The 16,723-nt window shown below is 36.7% G+C and overlaps 1 protein-coding gene across 1 annotated transcript; it reads left to right on the top strand.

The window, feature by feature from the left end:
- The first annotated feature begins 10,324 nt into the window (after positions 1–10,324).
- On the top strand, positions 10,325–16,068 carry LOC130571434 (uncharacterized). The gene is made up of 8 exons (XM_057362391.1): positions 10,325–10,403; positions 13,151–13,228; positions 13,323–13,341; positions 13,480–13,501; positions 13,625–13,679; positions 14,711–14,797; positions 15,009–15,058; positions 15,831–16,068. Exons 1-8 carry the CDS (start codon positions 10,361–10,363, stop codon positions 15,915–15,917), a joined length of 441 nt encoding a protein of 146 aa, XP_057218374.1. The 5' UTR covers positions 10,325–10,360; the 3' UTR covers positions 15,918–16,068.
- The last annotated feature ends 655 nt before the right edge of the window (positions 16,069–16,723 follow it).

Below are 16,723 nucleotides of genomic sequence, written 5' to 3'. Positions count from 1 at the left end.
AATCTTCACAGTCTCAACTTTTATTTCGCAGTTGTTATCCCAACTGCTCGTGTCCGGCAGCTATGTCAAAGCGCTGTACTATATGAATAAAATATCTGGGGAAATTATAATTAACCATGACTTACGTTACAAAAATTCTATTACTTTCCATGTTGAATGACATGGTATTGTTTCTGTTTCAATGTACTTTTAAAGTTTGGATCATTTCAAAAGTGTATTAAAATTCCTCATATTAAAATTGCTTAATCGACCATTGATAGCTTTAATCGATTACATCTGTGATCAACAGTTAATCGATCATCCTTGCCTGAGGTAGATAACACGATCTATCCCAGAGTAGACTTTGGAAACTTTTATTTGTGTTTTCCAAATTTGTTCATAACAAATGCCTTCAATTCAAGGACATAGAGTTTAGTAGGTGCGCAACTGAATTGTTCCTAGCAATAATTTTGATCAAACAATTAAAATATCTTGACATGTAACCAACCACTGTCGTTGTCATCATACCACTGACATTACCTGAGAAGTTAGCAAACTGCACCTATTCAAGAACATGCATTAAATGCTGATGTCTCAGTAAGAACATTATCTAAGTGTTTAAAACATGTCAAGTAGGATTGTCAACTATTCCTGTATCTAGTATTAGTTTTAAACTGGTTTTAAAAACTTAAATTCCTTTGCTATATCCGAGTTATTTTTACAACATAGGCCATACCAAAGATATTAATATTAACAAGATGTGCCACTGCCGTTACAATGAATGGCGAGGAATGCAACGCTCAATATGGCCGCTCTAGCGAAGGAAGTCCCGCCTTCCAGTAAAACGATGAGATAAGACTGATGACTCTCTGGGGCGGGGCTCTCATGAGGCGCTTGCCAGCTTATGCGCAGGCGCAGTAGATGAGGCGACATCAAAAAAGGAGATTTTAGTGCAATTTAAGCTTAGCTCGCCAAAGTTATGATACAGTTCGTGTCATGTTTAATTATTTATCGGAAATATGCTATTCAATTGTGATTTTTGCTAGCGATTTTAGAAATATCTGCTTTCCCCCATTCAAGTAGATAGGATGTGGACTTGCTATGACTTAAACAGCTGCCCAGAGGTGTTGCAAACATGGCCGCCGAGTTCTGATCTTCCGTAAAAGATGTTTTCTATTCTTAACTGAAGTCTAACTTTCTTTGGCTTATTAACAGTATATAAAAAGTAATGTACCATGATAATAATAATAATATTATGAATATTTACTGTAAGTCTGGTGCATTTCGTAGTTAGTTTTAACCAATGTTTTTATGTTAAAAAGTCTATTACAGATATGACAATATGACACGTTTATAATGTAATACATTTCTCATAATGTAATGATGATTATTACATTATAAGCTCAGGATTTTATTACGTTTTGAGAAACTTATTACATTATGTGCAGTTATTACATTATGAATTGCTACAAGCATGCTAACGTGTGCTAATGCTAACTAGTATTTTTGATTTCTGCATATGAACATGATCAATGAAAGATCTAACTAGAACAAGATCTTTGTTTTTTATCTTGTAAAAGAGTTTCAAACTCTGTACATCTGATCTGTGAGAGACCAGCAGTTATTACATTGAGTCTGTGTCATTTCTATACTGTAAACATAGTCTTCTGTGCTTTGTGAGCATCACACCATACTTACAATACTTAGTCGATATTTCAATAGTGTCTTTGTTTTATAAACCTTGAGTACCGTAAACAGCTTTTCTAAACATGTATAGATTTTTTGTTACAAATGTTTTACAGATAAACCCACCATGAGTGTTGATGACCGCACTGACCCGCTCACTATATCATGTAGAATCCCAGAGTCAGTCACAACTGATGTCACCTGTAATCTCTACACTGAAGATGGACCTCTCAGATACATGTCTGGAAAACATATTTGTCAGTTCTTTATAAATCATGGTGAAATATTCCCACACAAGCAAACAGTGAGCAGTCGACAGCTGAGTTGTGATTATTCCATTAAAACAGATCTCAGATCTCCACGCAGTGATGTGTACACTATCAGAGGTGAGTATACGCCGTTTACTTTTTATCATGTTAAAGATTGATCAGGATATTCTTTATGCTACAACAGAGGCTTAAAACTATAATATCTGCCGAGTTTTAAATGGGTCAAACATACTGCCGAAGGAAAACAGGTTATTGTCCTGAAGAAAGTTTTAACATTGAACAATTTATATTGTGTATCATTAAATGTACGCTCTAAACATGCTGGGTCGTTATAACCAGTTGTTGGGTCAAATATAAACCATCTGCTGTGTTAATTTAACAAAAACTGTTGGGTTTGTTCCTTTTTGACCCAATGCTGGTTTAAAAAATGTTTTTTTGTTTTCTAATGTTTCAGGTCTTCCTCAGGCCGTGTTGAGAGCGTCTTCATCAGTGATCACAGACACAGACACAGTTCAGATGGACTGTATGAACAGAGAGAATCAGAAGATGGACACGTGTTTCTTCACTGTAGATGGAATGGAAAGTAACATGAAAGAGAGCAGATCGTGTCATCTGTCACTCACTGGATCTGACATCATTCATTGGTCAGGAGGTCAGAGGTCATCTGTCATCATAACCTGCTTCTACAGTGTGTATGAGTCACCAGTTCTCATGTCATCTCCACAGTCTGATCCAGTAACAGTGACAGTTGAGAGTAAGATATTCCTTTATAATCTTGAGACTATCATCTCACTGTTGTTATCTGAGGGATATATTTACAAAACCGACATCAACTTAAACATGTTCCACTGGTTCTTTACTTTAAATGTTTTTCCTGAATATAAATCAGCACAGACATTAATACGGTCATATTTTATTAAATAAACACCATCGTTAAAAACTGTCTCTTTACTCCAACTCACAAAAGTAAGCTTATAATGATTTATAATTTGAGTTGTTGGGTAGAAAATGTCAGTTTGATGTCATTTGACTTGACACACCATTTAAAGAGACGTATGGATTATAACTTGTGATGTCATGTCTCAAACAAATATAGCAATGGAGGCAAACGCTACAGATCACAGCTCTACAGGATCTGCACTTGTGTGTAGTAAATTTGACAAATATTGTGCTAACTCTCTGTAATACAGCTACAATCTCTCTACAGGTTCAACATCAACTATCACAGCACAAACTACACCAACAACACTCATGACAACCTGTGAGTAATCACAATGCTAAATCAAACCTGAAGACAACAAAAACATTGTTTTTAATCCTCAATGATCTCAGAGTGTTTTCAGTGTCATCATAACAACTGAACATTTTATTATTCATTTCTGCAGTAGCTGTTGTGTCCACTACTGTGACCTTAAGCTACCATACAGCTGGTAAGTGACGGAACAACACCATCTTACTTTGTCTGCTAAAACACTTTCAACATCAATCAGTAATACTGAAAATGACTGAAATTGTACATTTCATAGACTTACGTGGACCTTTAAATTTTAAGAAAGTTTTAACAGTTTATAAAGAAATCTTTGTCTTGTTTATTTTTAGATCTTTCCTGCACTGTTTTTATAGTTATTGCTATAATGTTTAAAGTTCTACATATTAAGTGAAATCTTCACTTCATTTTGAACAAAAACGTGTGACACTGTTGAATACTCAGGTACAGCTACAACACCAAATCCAACTCACAAGACTACAGAAACAGACACAAAAACATGTGAGTAAAGTTCAGTTTTTAATAAACTGTTCTGTATCCAACAAGCATAGAAAATAACTTCAAAGAGTACTGTACTTAAATGAATGTTTCATTGTAACTCCACATGCATATTACGATGTTTTCAACCTTTGCGTGTATAATTCTATACTTTTGAAGACCTAACATATTACAGACCCGTTTACTGAATCTTCTTATTCTGAACTAGACATGAACTCAAATGCTTTACAACTATGCTTTTTATGCTGTCTAAGACCGTGATGCAGTGACGATTTCTAAAAGTTAATAATAAATCATTTGTTTGCATTCAACTAGTACAATATGAGAGATATTTTCATTACAGTATTTAAAAGCCACTAGCATAGTGTGTAATTTTTTCACATACTTTTCCCAATGTTTACATCCTGAGGAATTCACAATTTTATACTACATAGACAAAAATGTGTAAAACTTTATAAGTTAAAAGTAAGTGACTTTTTCTTACCTTACTTAAGAACCCATTATCAGACCTGATGATGATAACAACATAACGACTGCATTTTAATATAAAACTTTTTGTTTCTGTTCAACTGAATATACATCCGGAATGCTAATGGTATGTGGATGAAGACAGAGAGAGAATTTTCATATTCAGTAAACTATTACCATAAATCTGCAAAAACATTCTTAGGCCAGATTCACATTTCGCGTCTTTTCTGCGCGCATATTTGTTATTTTAAATGTAGATGAGCGGCAGGAGCGCACAAATAGGGGGTTTAGACTCGAAATGTGAATCGAGCCTTATGCATTTATGCATGCATATGTTTGTCTGTTACTACTTCAATTTTTATGACAATTTAAGAAACATACTTCTTCGAAGAATATAGCTAATCCTACTAAACTATCACTAAGCACACATGATATGAAAGATGTTTTTTTTTACACACAGACATGTGGATAACACCACTGTCAGCAGCGGGGTGCTCTGTTCTCACAGGACTCATGTGTTACTGTATGGGTCGATATATATGTAAGTCAACATTTGTGAGTTTACACATGGTTGTATAAAAACTGAGCTTCACGCTGTTCAATATAAAATTTAACATGCGAGTTGAAGTGAACAAATGAAGCTCTGCATCTCTGTTTTCTAGACAAAGAAAGACCTAAACGGTAAGTTTTCAATATGTACAATATGTTTATGCAAAGACACAGTAGACCAAGCATATTTGATTTATTTAAAAAAACAAGTATAACGTACTTAAATTGCTCTGTATTATTGTCAGTCAAGGAACTGCAGGAGAAACAGTGAGTATCATCAGTGTGTTTATGATTTTTTTCATCTCAAAGTATTTACATTTTTAATACAGGAAAGAGATTATGATCTTAATACTTTATTCTGTTATTTAGCGTGCTTCTGGACCCACGGAGACTTACTCTATGATCACTTCTGTGCCAGACACATCTCAACCCACTGGTATGAGAGTATCACAGATGAAACCTACATCAAGCTAAATCTTTGAAACAATCTGGGAATTTTAAAAGCTTTTGTATTGCATTGCAGACGGTTTGGTTAATACACAACACAAGGAACGAACTGAAGAGGATGAGGTATGAACACATGAAGCGTGTCTTTTATGGCATTTCATTCTCCCGTCTCAGCTTAACAACACCCACATAGAGATACAGTATATGCAGCCAATTATAGGCTGATTTCAACAAAAATATCTAAAATTGCATAACTTTTTAATGTTTGGTGAGAACAGCAGAAACAACACTCTTCACCTTAAAGTGAAACAACATGAAATTTCCATCATTAACAGAGACCTAACATGTCTTTTGTCTTTCACTCTTCTTTCTTCCATCATGAAGAATGTTCATCACGTGTACTGCACCATCCCTGATAGTGAACACTGATGCTGAAGATCACTTCTACAGTTTGACTAAATGATAACTCAAGACCTGTTTCATTATCTGCCATGATCCTGCCTCACCTTGTCATGCTTTTCTAGTCTTGTTGCAGGGTCATGACAGCCCCACGTGTTTTGTGTGAGTCACATGTCATTGTTTGTTTTGGCGTGCCATGTGTGCTCTGCCCCCTCTTTCCTCGTTATTGATTAGGTAATTGTTTCATTCCCTGCAGCCGTTCCCTCCTTGATTTCGCTCCCTTTATTATGCCCTTGCGTTTGCCATCTTGTGCGGTTCGTTTGTCTCTTTTCCCTGGCTCGTGACATTACGTCATAAGTTATTCTAGTCCTGCCAGAGAAATATCTTTCTTGTAGAGTTGTTCTAGTCAGTGTTTTGTCAAGTGGTTATTTTTTAGTTAGTCTAGTCAGTGTGGTGTTCTTTGCCTTGTACCCATTATTGTCTTGTTATTTTTTCCCCCTCGTGGGTCTGTTTTGTCTTTTTCCTTATTAAAGTCTTTTGGTTAACCCTTCCACGTCTGCACTTGGGTTCTGTACACAAACCGTGACATTATCTGCATTTTTCATTTGCATCCTTTGACAGCATGTTATTCGCTAATGCAGAGATAATAAGGTATCTTTATCTACTGACAAAGGAGTGCATACACTTATTTAAACCACTTTAAAGGGACAGTTCACCCCAAAATGAAAACTCTGTCATCATTTACTCACCCTCAGATTGTTTCAAACCTGTATAAATGTCTTTGTTCTGATGAACACAAAGGAAGATATTTGGAAGAATGTCAGTAGCCAAACATATCTCATCCCCCAATGACTGCCATAGTATTTATTTTCCCTACTATGGCAGTCAATCGGTTTGGTTACTGACATTCTTCCAAATATCTTTCTCTGTGTTCATCAGGACAAAGAAATGTATCCAGATTTGGAACAACTCGAGGGGGAGTAAATGATGACAGAATTTTCATTTTTGGGTGAACTATCCCTTTAAGACTAACATTGCATATGAAATACACAACATCACAAATGCTTTTTTATTGATGAGGAGGTTGTTTTGAGTTTTACAGGATGTATTAATGATACCACGACCTCTTTTACCATCATCATGAAAACCTTGTCAGATTCAAGTCATTGATTCAAGTTGAAATTTCTGTTATTTTTGCACATGTATACAGTGTTGGGTATTAATATTAATCTTTTTTGTTAATATCGTAACTGGTTGACTGATGTTTATCATACAACTACAACATTCATTAATCTGATTACACAATTTTAACATTTTAAAATGCATACTTCAATATATCAAACATATGTGATACCATAAGTTACTGTAGAATTAACAATAAATCCTGCAATAACATGTTGTTTGTCACTTTTAGAATGCGTTACCATTAGATGTAAAAAAACAACACTAGCTTATATCAGGAACCCAATGCCATTGAAGCAAATGTATATTTATATTTAATGATGTCACTTGGCTCGACGATCTTTGCACGCTAATTTACCTCATAGCAGTTACTTCAGAAAGGTGTGAAAGATAAGCGTTTCATCTATTTGTGTCTGTTTTACAAACACATGCACTAATACATTCAATGTATTGTCAGGTGGTTAATAATGTAACAAATGAAACACAAAAGTCATTAACTAACATACTTCTAAACAAACTATTAATTCGGTTTAATATGACAATATAGCGTATGTAGTCTCATAAAAATATACAAATCAAAATTTCATGACATTTCAAACTTGACATTTTGTATTTCTATATTATAACAAGTGTTACTTTTATTATTAAAGTTTTATTTGTTCTTGTTTACTAAAACAACACTGTTTTAACCTTTCGAGACATTTGATCAAGTACTTTATTTGAGGTGCACGCTAAATATAATAAACTCACATTTTTACAGAGAAAGAAGCAAACATAAAGGACTATTTCTGTTGTGTCTGAGAGAACAGTCCCTCTTGAGAAGTTACAGGAGAGAACACGGCGAGAAACAATATAGTCCGCACAAAGATATTTATTTAACACAGCAGTTAAACACGTGTGTCCATGTTCTAACCACCGGAGCACACACGTGCTCTACCAGCTCCTTTTACTAATTTCCGGTTGTACAGGGGCAGAACATCCCATAGTTGCTCCAATCAGACACCTTAACATAACCTTGAACCAATAACGTTTAAGTCTGATAACTGACATATAATTACTTGTTTACCATATTCTTTTACTCTTGGTGTACAACACCACAATTTCTAACAGGGCGGCAACTAAATGATGCACCGGACATCAGAATCATTACAAATTATTAAAAAATTAACTGGATTTAAAATAAAGAATAAATAATGCAACATGTCTGGTATAAACATACACACATACAATATATGCAAAAACTAGCATATGTTAAGATGCATACATGCAAATAGTACTGTACTTGCGACCAACGGAGCAGCTCTAACGGAGTTATGCCTATGAATATACACAGGTGTATGGCGCCATCTGGTGGTTGAGAGGTGAAAATACACAGTGCACAGCGATAATACAGCGCAGTGAGTTCACTGGGTCTTAACTGGATTTGTAACAAGAGCCAAACATTGGCCATCATGTGATGACCCAACACAATACCAGGTGATCTTTATTCTTGAACATTTTCTTAAATGCTGCACATTTGGATATCCACATATGTCAATGTTTAAAACATGCTTAAAACCAGTTATATTTTTATTGGGCACGAATGTGGTTTGATGATATTCACCCCAACCCAATTAACCAATATTCTAGAAATGAATGAACTAAAGATAGCTGCCTGTGTTGGACTGGTATGTTTGGTTACCTAAATACATTTAAAAATATTGACTCTAATTCAATATTTATATATAAAGTATATCTGCAACTTCAGCTGGAAGTGGTTACAAACAAACACAGTTACATGTACTGAAACACTTGAACCTATGCAAAGATCACATGCACACACACCTGTTTCACCTCTATTTGCACCGCGATCTCTAAAAAAACAACTTCTGGATTTTGTAATATTCGCTGTGCTTTAATCATCTAATATGGTAAATTTGGCATGTCGTCTCAGACTTTTGGAGCGCACAATGATATTTACTTCTTTTTAAGGTATATTTGTTGCAGTCTTTCATTCTAACACACTAAAAAAAACTGTAAATATAGGTACACTGTATTAATATGAAGGAATTTTCCGTATTCATTTTTTACTGTTGTTTTACCTGTATTTTCCATTGTGCACTGCATGAAATTACATTTTAGCATTAACGAAAAATGAGTACGTTATGCTTTTTTTATAAGGGACTGACACTGCCATGTACATAAAGCTGACAGCAAAAAACATGAAGTTGTTTCCTGTGGGCCGATCCTAATTCAACCGCTTACTAGCCACGAGTCTCACTGTGACTCACACTTGCTGTAATGGAGTTGTTCGTCATCATTGCTCTGCAGCTTCTTATGGAGGCTCAGTCATATAGTAAGTGATCGATATTTATTAATGTCTTCATAGATACCATGTTAGTAATAATTATTGAGAATTTCAAAAAGTGACACTTTCTTGAAGACGTATGATTTTATTTGGTTGTGACATTTAATGTAAATTCATTACGAGTGTCATGTAAACTAAAGAACTCAAATGCCAATAGTCTAATAAAATATAATATTAATAATTTTAAAGTTAAGTGGTGCTGTAGGACAGCTGTTGATACACATAGATGGGTTTTAGCACCTCTTGGCGTACATTTTGATAGTGTTCTTGTGCACTGTTACCAGGAAGTTTATCTTTTCATGCATGAACTGTAAAAAATTAGAGCATAAAGAACTTTCCTACAAATATTTTCCACATTTTATTTTCCACTTGAGTGGACATCCGAAGACGTGAGTTCACTGGATGATGTGCAACAATGAAAACTCACGCATACACAAGAAATGGCTTTTGGAATAGCTGTCCACTGAGCTCGTTGTGTGAAAGGGTTCTCCAGTGTTTCCATGAAAGATTAGCAGGAAAAGAACATGTTTGTGCTTGATAATGCAGAAATGAAGAAATCACGGCCCGTCTCATATTATCAATAAAAGAGCTTTGTTGTTTTTTTCAGAAGCCCCTCATATGAAAGTGTCTCCAGATGTTGTAAGAGAGCCAAACTCTGTACATCTGACCTGTGAGAGTCCAGCAGATGTGACAGTAATTCAGTGTTATTTCTATGCAAACGGAAATAAAGAGAAAGATATAAAAATCAGTCCATCATGTCATCTTAGTCTCACTGGGGCTGAAGTTCTCTCATGGACGGGTGTTAAATCACCTGTATCACTGGACATTGGTTGTTACTACACAACAGATGTGAGAGGGATTCATAAACCATCACCTCACTCTCCTCCTGCCACACTGACAATACTGAGTGAGATATTCAACTGATGACTTTATGTTTTATAAACCTTCAATTATACAGTTTTCATGAACTTTTCTTGATGTTTTCAAAAACTTCATACAGATGCTCTTATTAAACCCATCATGAGTGTTGATGACAGCTCTGATCTGCTCAGTATAATGTGTGGAATCCCAGCATCAGTCAGAACTGATTTCATCTGTAATCTCTACACTGAAGATGGACCTCTCACACACAGAAGTCATTCTCAGAGATCACAGTCTGGAGAACATCACTGTGTGTTCTACATAAATTCAAGTGAAATATTCACACATAAGCAAACAGTGAACGGTCGACAGTTGAGTTGTGATTATTCAGTCAAAAGGGATCGTGAGATGAAGCTCACATCACCACGCAGTGATCTGTACACTATCAGAGGTGAGTGCTCATTGTTATCAAGAATGATCAGCATTCTCAATTATTATAAAGACAAACAGACAACAGTTCTGTGTTATTCCTGTTGTTAGGGCATATAGTGGTCTATTTAATATGTTCTAAAAATACATTTAAGTAAACTGTTGTTAGACGTCAATTATCTGAAGGTAAAGTGAAAGGTATAATGTCTTATAATTGTCATGGCTCTGCTTCCTTAGTCAGGTTTTTCTTGGTCCTATAGCAGAGCCATGACAAAGTCTTTGGTTATGTGTGGAGAGAAACGTATTGTTGTCCGTTTGACTATATATACGTTCTCTCCAGTGTCTTGTCATTGGCCCCATTCCTCTCGTTTCCTCGTTATCTTTCCCTGAGTGTTTAATGTCTCACACCTGCCCCATGTCGTTATCCCTCGTTTGTGTTTCCCATAAATGCCCTCTTGTTTCTTTGTCTTGTGCTCGTGGATTGTACTGTGTATTGTATTCTTGCCTGTTGTCTTGATTCCGTGCCTAGTGCTGTGTGTTCCTGTTCCGTGAGTTTAGTGTCTGTTAGTTTATTGTAGTTTTTCCAGTGTGGTCCTTAGTCTTTGTATTTTAGGTTAGTGAGTTTATGTGCCTGTTTTGTTCCTCCGTTTATTATCGTGTTTTGTTCCCCACTGTGGGTTTTTGTTTTGCGTGTTTTGTGTAAATAAATATTTCTTGTTAACCCCTTCACTGCTGCCTGCATTTGGGTTCTCTCTTCCACCACGCTCTGGTCGTGACAATAATATTCAATTCAATTTTATTTATATAGCGCTTTTCACAATGTGCATTGTTCCAAAGCAGCTTTACAGGAGAAAATAAGAAAAACTGAAAAACACAAAAAAGGTCAAACACAGCACAGTGCATGGTGTTTATAGAACAAGCAAGATTATTCTAGTAAATCATATCTAATAAATGCATCCTCCCGGTGGTTTATTTGGCATATTTTGCATTAAGTGAATGCTTTGCTGAAAAGATGTGTCTTTAATCTAGATTTAAATTGGGAGAGTGTGTCTGACCCTCGAATAGTGTCGGGAAGGCTATATCAGAGTTTAGGTGCTACGTATGAGAAAGCTCCGCCCCCTTTGGTGGATTTAGTTATTCTAGGTGTTGAGTTTTGAGATCTTAGAGAGCGTGATGTGTTGTAGTGTGGTAGAAGCTCTGTTATGTAGGTAGGGGCTCAACCGTTTAAGGCTTTATAAGTGAGTAAAAGAACTTTAAAGTCAATACGATACTTAATGGGTAACCAGTGAAGGGTTGATAACATTGGGGTTATGTGATGGTATTTTCTGGACCTGGTTAGAACTCTGGCAGCTGCATTCTGAACTAACTGTAGTTTATTTATTGATGATGCAGGACAACCACAAACTAGTGCATTACAGTAGTCAAGTCTTGAGGTCACAAATGCATGAATAAGCTTCTCTGCGCCAGCAACACAAAATATTTTGTAATTTGGTAACATTTCTAAGGTGGAAGAAGGCTGTTTTTGTGATATTTGAGATGTGATTTTTAAATGACAGGTTGCTGTCTAATATAACGCTGAGGTCTTTAACTGTATTTGTTGGAGTAACAGTGCAGCCTTCAACTTGCAGGTCATAATCCGAAATATTCTGCNACTCGTCAGTCTTGGTCACTGCCAGAGGTTCTATGACTAGTAATGCTCAGATGGCCGTCTCCACCAGCTCTTCCTGAAACATTATTTGATCTAGTCCCCTTAGATTATGACAACTTAATTAAAGTAATGATTATTTCCAACCAGATGTCATGACCCTACATAGAGATAAATAGACCAATCTTACTTCCTCTGACGGTAGCTTTATATAATCATGCCTACTTACCCTATTTACATTGGTCAGACAACATTTGTGTTGTTTTAAATGGAAACGACGTTAGCCCCTACGTTCTAAGTACACTTAAACTAATGCCAAGTAGTTATTCAGAGAATACAAAAACAAAACATCAAATCCTCAGAGATTAGTCTACGAGTCTAAGAAGCATACATGACAGTAGAAAAATATGCGATCGGAAAAAACATAGCACACACAGCACCATGGGGTTCATATCTTAGTAAGAATTCCCCAGAACATTTTGCCAGCTTCCCTTAAATACCCAGACCAAAATACCCTTCCTCCACACAACAACAATTTACACTGTAAAGGACTCTGTCCTGGATCTGATCAGGCCACAAACGGGCATTTACATGAAGACACACCCTCAACAGTGAGCAGAATATCTTTAAACCCTAAAAGCTATGTTATGATCTGCTCTACTGCTGAGACATTTCAAATGATACCAAACATGCATATGAAGATTCTTTGTTCATATAAGATATGGTATTTGTCAAATCCAGTTCATGGGTGAGCTTTCAAGTGCTCTTGAGTTCAGTTGGAGAGAAAGAGGAGAGGGGGAGAAGAGAACAGATGTAAAGGTGTGAGTTGGTAATCATCATTCATTGTTGTATGCTGTCTGAGATGGAGATGCAAACCCTGTGGGGACGTAATTGTATTGGATGAAGTTCTGTGTTTCCCCGGATGTGGTGCCCTTTCGGTGTGGACACCTTGGCACCAGCCTTACAAATCGACATTGGCCCTGAAAAAGGCATATCGGTAGACCTCTAATGCACATAACAAAGTGTACACTTTAAAGATTATGAATAAGGATCTAGATATTATAATCGTTTTAGACTAACATAATACACATGATGACGTGAAACATGCTTTTCTTAACACACAGCCATCTTAACAACACTGTCAACAGCGGTGGGCTCTGTGTTTGTACTCACTGGACTCATATGCCTGTGCCGATATGCATGTACGTAAAATTTACACCTTTAGTTGTACAAAAAACTGAGCTTCACCATGAAAGCTGAACTGAATAAATAATGCAGTAGTGCTTTGTTTTCTAGGCAAGAAAAGAACTAAACGGTAAGTTTTTCCCCATGTGTACAAGAAAATTATTTTACAATAAATACATATGCATGCAAATGCACTAATATTAGAATATTAGATTAAAAAAACAAATGTACTATTGTCTCTGTACTAATTGCTCTGTATTATTGTCAGTCAAGAAACTGCAGGAGATACGGTGAGTATCATTTTTGTGTTTATGATTTTTACTACAGCAAAGCAGCTGAACATAATTTAACACATTAACATACATTTAATAAAATATTAAATGGATAAAATCTTAATTGTTTTTGTTATTTAGAGTGCTTCTGAACCTGCAGAGGCCTACTCTCTGATCACTTCTGTACCAGACACAGGTACTGTATGAGAACATCACTGATTTTCCCATGTAAGTTAAATCATTTGCATTTAATCATTAAGCAGACACTTGCATCCAAAACAAGTTACAAATGAGCATTCTCTGCACTTTACATCACGTACAGGATTATAGCTCTTTAACAAATGCCTTAACATAGAACAAGTGAGTGCACAATACCGGCTATTAGGGACCCTACTGATGGATCTGGTAAAGGCATCATTTTACCCATTTTATACTGTATAAGTACTCAAGATTAATATGAGATTGGCAGAAACTGCGTGTTACCTACCTATACAGTAGTATTGCATACTTCGTATCTTCGAAGAGTATTTAGTTTGATTAAATTTATAAAAGATAGATACAGCTGTACGATTTTTTCTGGAAAAACAGGAGCTGCTGGAGGTGGGCAGGGGGACGGAACTATAGCACGAGCACACAATACATCATCGCATTATCTCTTCATGTTGTTTACATTACGTACACGCCAATTGCCAACAAAACACAGCATATGACTTAGTATGACTTACCGTGTGCGGTTCATGTCCGGCATCTTTTAGCGCTGGGACAGCGCCATCTATTAGTTTCAAACGATCTCCAAATCCAGCATTATATCTATCCACTGTTTATAACATTCATCACCGAAATGCAGTGAGCAAACAAACACAGCTAAACTTCCGTTAGCCTAGTGAAGCGGCATTGATGGGTGTGTTCCTTCTCAAGCTGGCTGGTTGACATGTGGGTGACGTGCTCTTTCGCTCGGTGGATGAAGCGTGGCCGTGCTTTTCCAGGAGAATTGCCAATGAAAGGAATAGGAGCCCTGTTACGAAACAAGGATCCAGACTTCTGAAAAACTTTCCGAAACAAGTTGGAGTGCTCGAGCACAGAAATACTACATCATACGTCCAACAAATTTTTTAACAAGTTGACCATGTTAAGCATGAGAAGCCAGCACGTTAACAGTATAAAGAAGTCAGAATGCATGAAATAGCATGTTACCCCATCTTTAATGCTTTTTACCTTTTTTCAAAGGTCTCAAGCATCCACAGTCACACCAGGACAGCAAACCAGGTCCATCAGAGCCTTACTCGCTCATAACTTCAACCATCCAGCCTTCAGGTAACAGAATTCATTCACAGGTACATGTCTTTGGAAACATAGGCATGTTTAAATAAGAATGTGCTATATATGAAACTTAACAACAGAATTGCAATTCTTTCCTGTGGAAACTAAAATCTCTTAAAAATGTCTTAAAGCAAAAACAGTCACAACACAGGTGACTGTCACAGATCAATCGGAGAGTTTTCAAATCTTTTATATTGCATTGCAGATGTTTTGGTTAATACACAACAGAAGAAGGGACATCCTGAGGAGAATGAGGTATGAACACGTCACAAATTCAAAGACATAGATAGATAGTGTGTAATTTTTCGATGTTAAGAGGGTCATATGACACAGCTAAATCAAATATTATGGTTTGTTTTAGATGTAATGCAATGTGTATACACGATTTAAGGTTAAAAAACGCTGTATTTTCCACGTACCGTGCATGTTTGTATCTCCTCTTTGCCCCGCCTCTCTGAAACGCGCAGATTTTTTACAAAGCTCATTGCTCTGAAAAGCGAGGTGTGCTATGATTGGCCAGTTAACCAGTGCGTAGTGATTGGTCGAATACAAGCGTGTGACGGATATGTAACGCCTCTTACCATCTTACACTCACCTTACTTGCGTATACATTTGGGCAGTCTTAGTCAAATCATACCACGAACTGACATAGATTTGTGGGGGTGTGGTTACACGAGGCGTTTCAGGCAGGTCTGGGTGAGCATTCGCTTTTACATAGAATGCATCTTTTGTTCCGACACTTTAATTTTTGCAATTTTACGTGTCCAATACATGCATGGGCAACTTATAACGCACCAAAGACACAGAAAAAACACGTATTCGCGCCATATGACCCCTTTAATATGCTTGATCCTGTCTCAGCATAATAACGCAGCATATTTGCAGAGCAGGTGCGAAAATTACACAATACTAAACATAAGATTAGAACAAAGTTAAATGTCCATCATTAACAGAAACCTAACATTGCCTTTATCTTTTTGTCTTCTGGTAACAATGTGTCGAACGGTTTCTTTCTTCCATCATGAAGAAGAATGTTTATCACGTGTACTGCACCGTCGCTGACAAACCAGGAAAAAGTGTTGCTGGAGATCAGATCTACAGTTTGGCTAAATGATTTTCACCTGCTGTTTTATTATATTGTACATTCATTATCCGTGTGTATCCATAGACAACATGCTTTTGCTAAATGTTCAGATAATAAAGAGTATTTTTGTTGACAAACTAGTGCTCAGACTTCTTTGAACTTTGATTAAGTAACGTTAGCCAGAACAGTGCGTGCAGTCGACGCGTTCCGTTTACTTGGTCGCGATTAAAAACATTAACAAATTTATACATACCTTGTATTTTCATGATTTCAGTGTTTCTCCTCCACACAACATGCTTTGCATAGGTTTCCCTTATAGAACTTGAGGTGCTTGTATAATTTCCAATTCCTGAGGGAAAATTTGGGATTTGGCTCTCAACGAGCGCCACCAAACCTGTCTTTGTCACAAAATAGCGAAAATATACACGTATCGTTTGAATACCATAACCTAAAGTCATGTACTCCTGTGTAATAACGTGTGCTTTTAATTTTACGAGTCTCTTCGCAGTTTAAGCGGCGTATGACACTAAAGTACCGCGAGAACACATGCTCTCGCGGCAGTTTGATGAGTCTGCGCAGTTGTTGCTAGAAGGGAATAGGGGTGTGGGATACCGCTACGGCCGGAAGTGGTGCAAAATCTCGCCATATACTTACAATAAATTACATTAGCTAACGCCTACACCTGCCCCAACCCTAAACATAACCTTACAATAATAAAACAAATATTAATCAACTGTTTTCAGCGTGACAAAAATTATGCGGTATTGAAGTGCGCATGCCCAGTGGCGGTAGCTGTATCCCTTCTAGTCAAAACCTCTGCGCAGCCGCAGCCGCAG

The sequence above is a fragment of the Triplophysa rosa genome, linkage group LG20 (assembly GCF_024868665.1).
Source record: "Triplophysa rosa linkage group LG20, Trosa_1v2, whole genome shotgun sequence".
Lineage (NCBI taxonomy): Eukaryota > Metazoa > Chordata > Actinopteri > Cypriniformes > Nemacheilidae > Triplophysa > Triplophysa rosa.
Note: the sequence above shows the minus strand (reverse complement) of the source record. Positions and strands in the feature narration are given on the sequence as shown.

Coding starts and splice junctions, on each gene's coding strand:
- LOC130571434 (XM_057362391.1), top strand. CDS start 10,361: ATGAAGCTCACATCACCACGCAGTGATCTGTACACTATCAGAG. Junction 13,680..14,710: donor CACTTCTGTACCAGACACAG/GTACTGTATGAG, acceptor CTTTTTTCAAAG/GTCTCAAGCATCCACAGTCA. Junction 15,059..15,830: donor GACATCCTGAGGAGAATGAG/GTATGAACACGT, acceptor TCCATCATGAAG/AAGAATGTTTATCACGTGTA.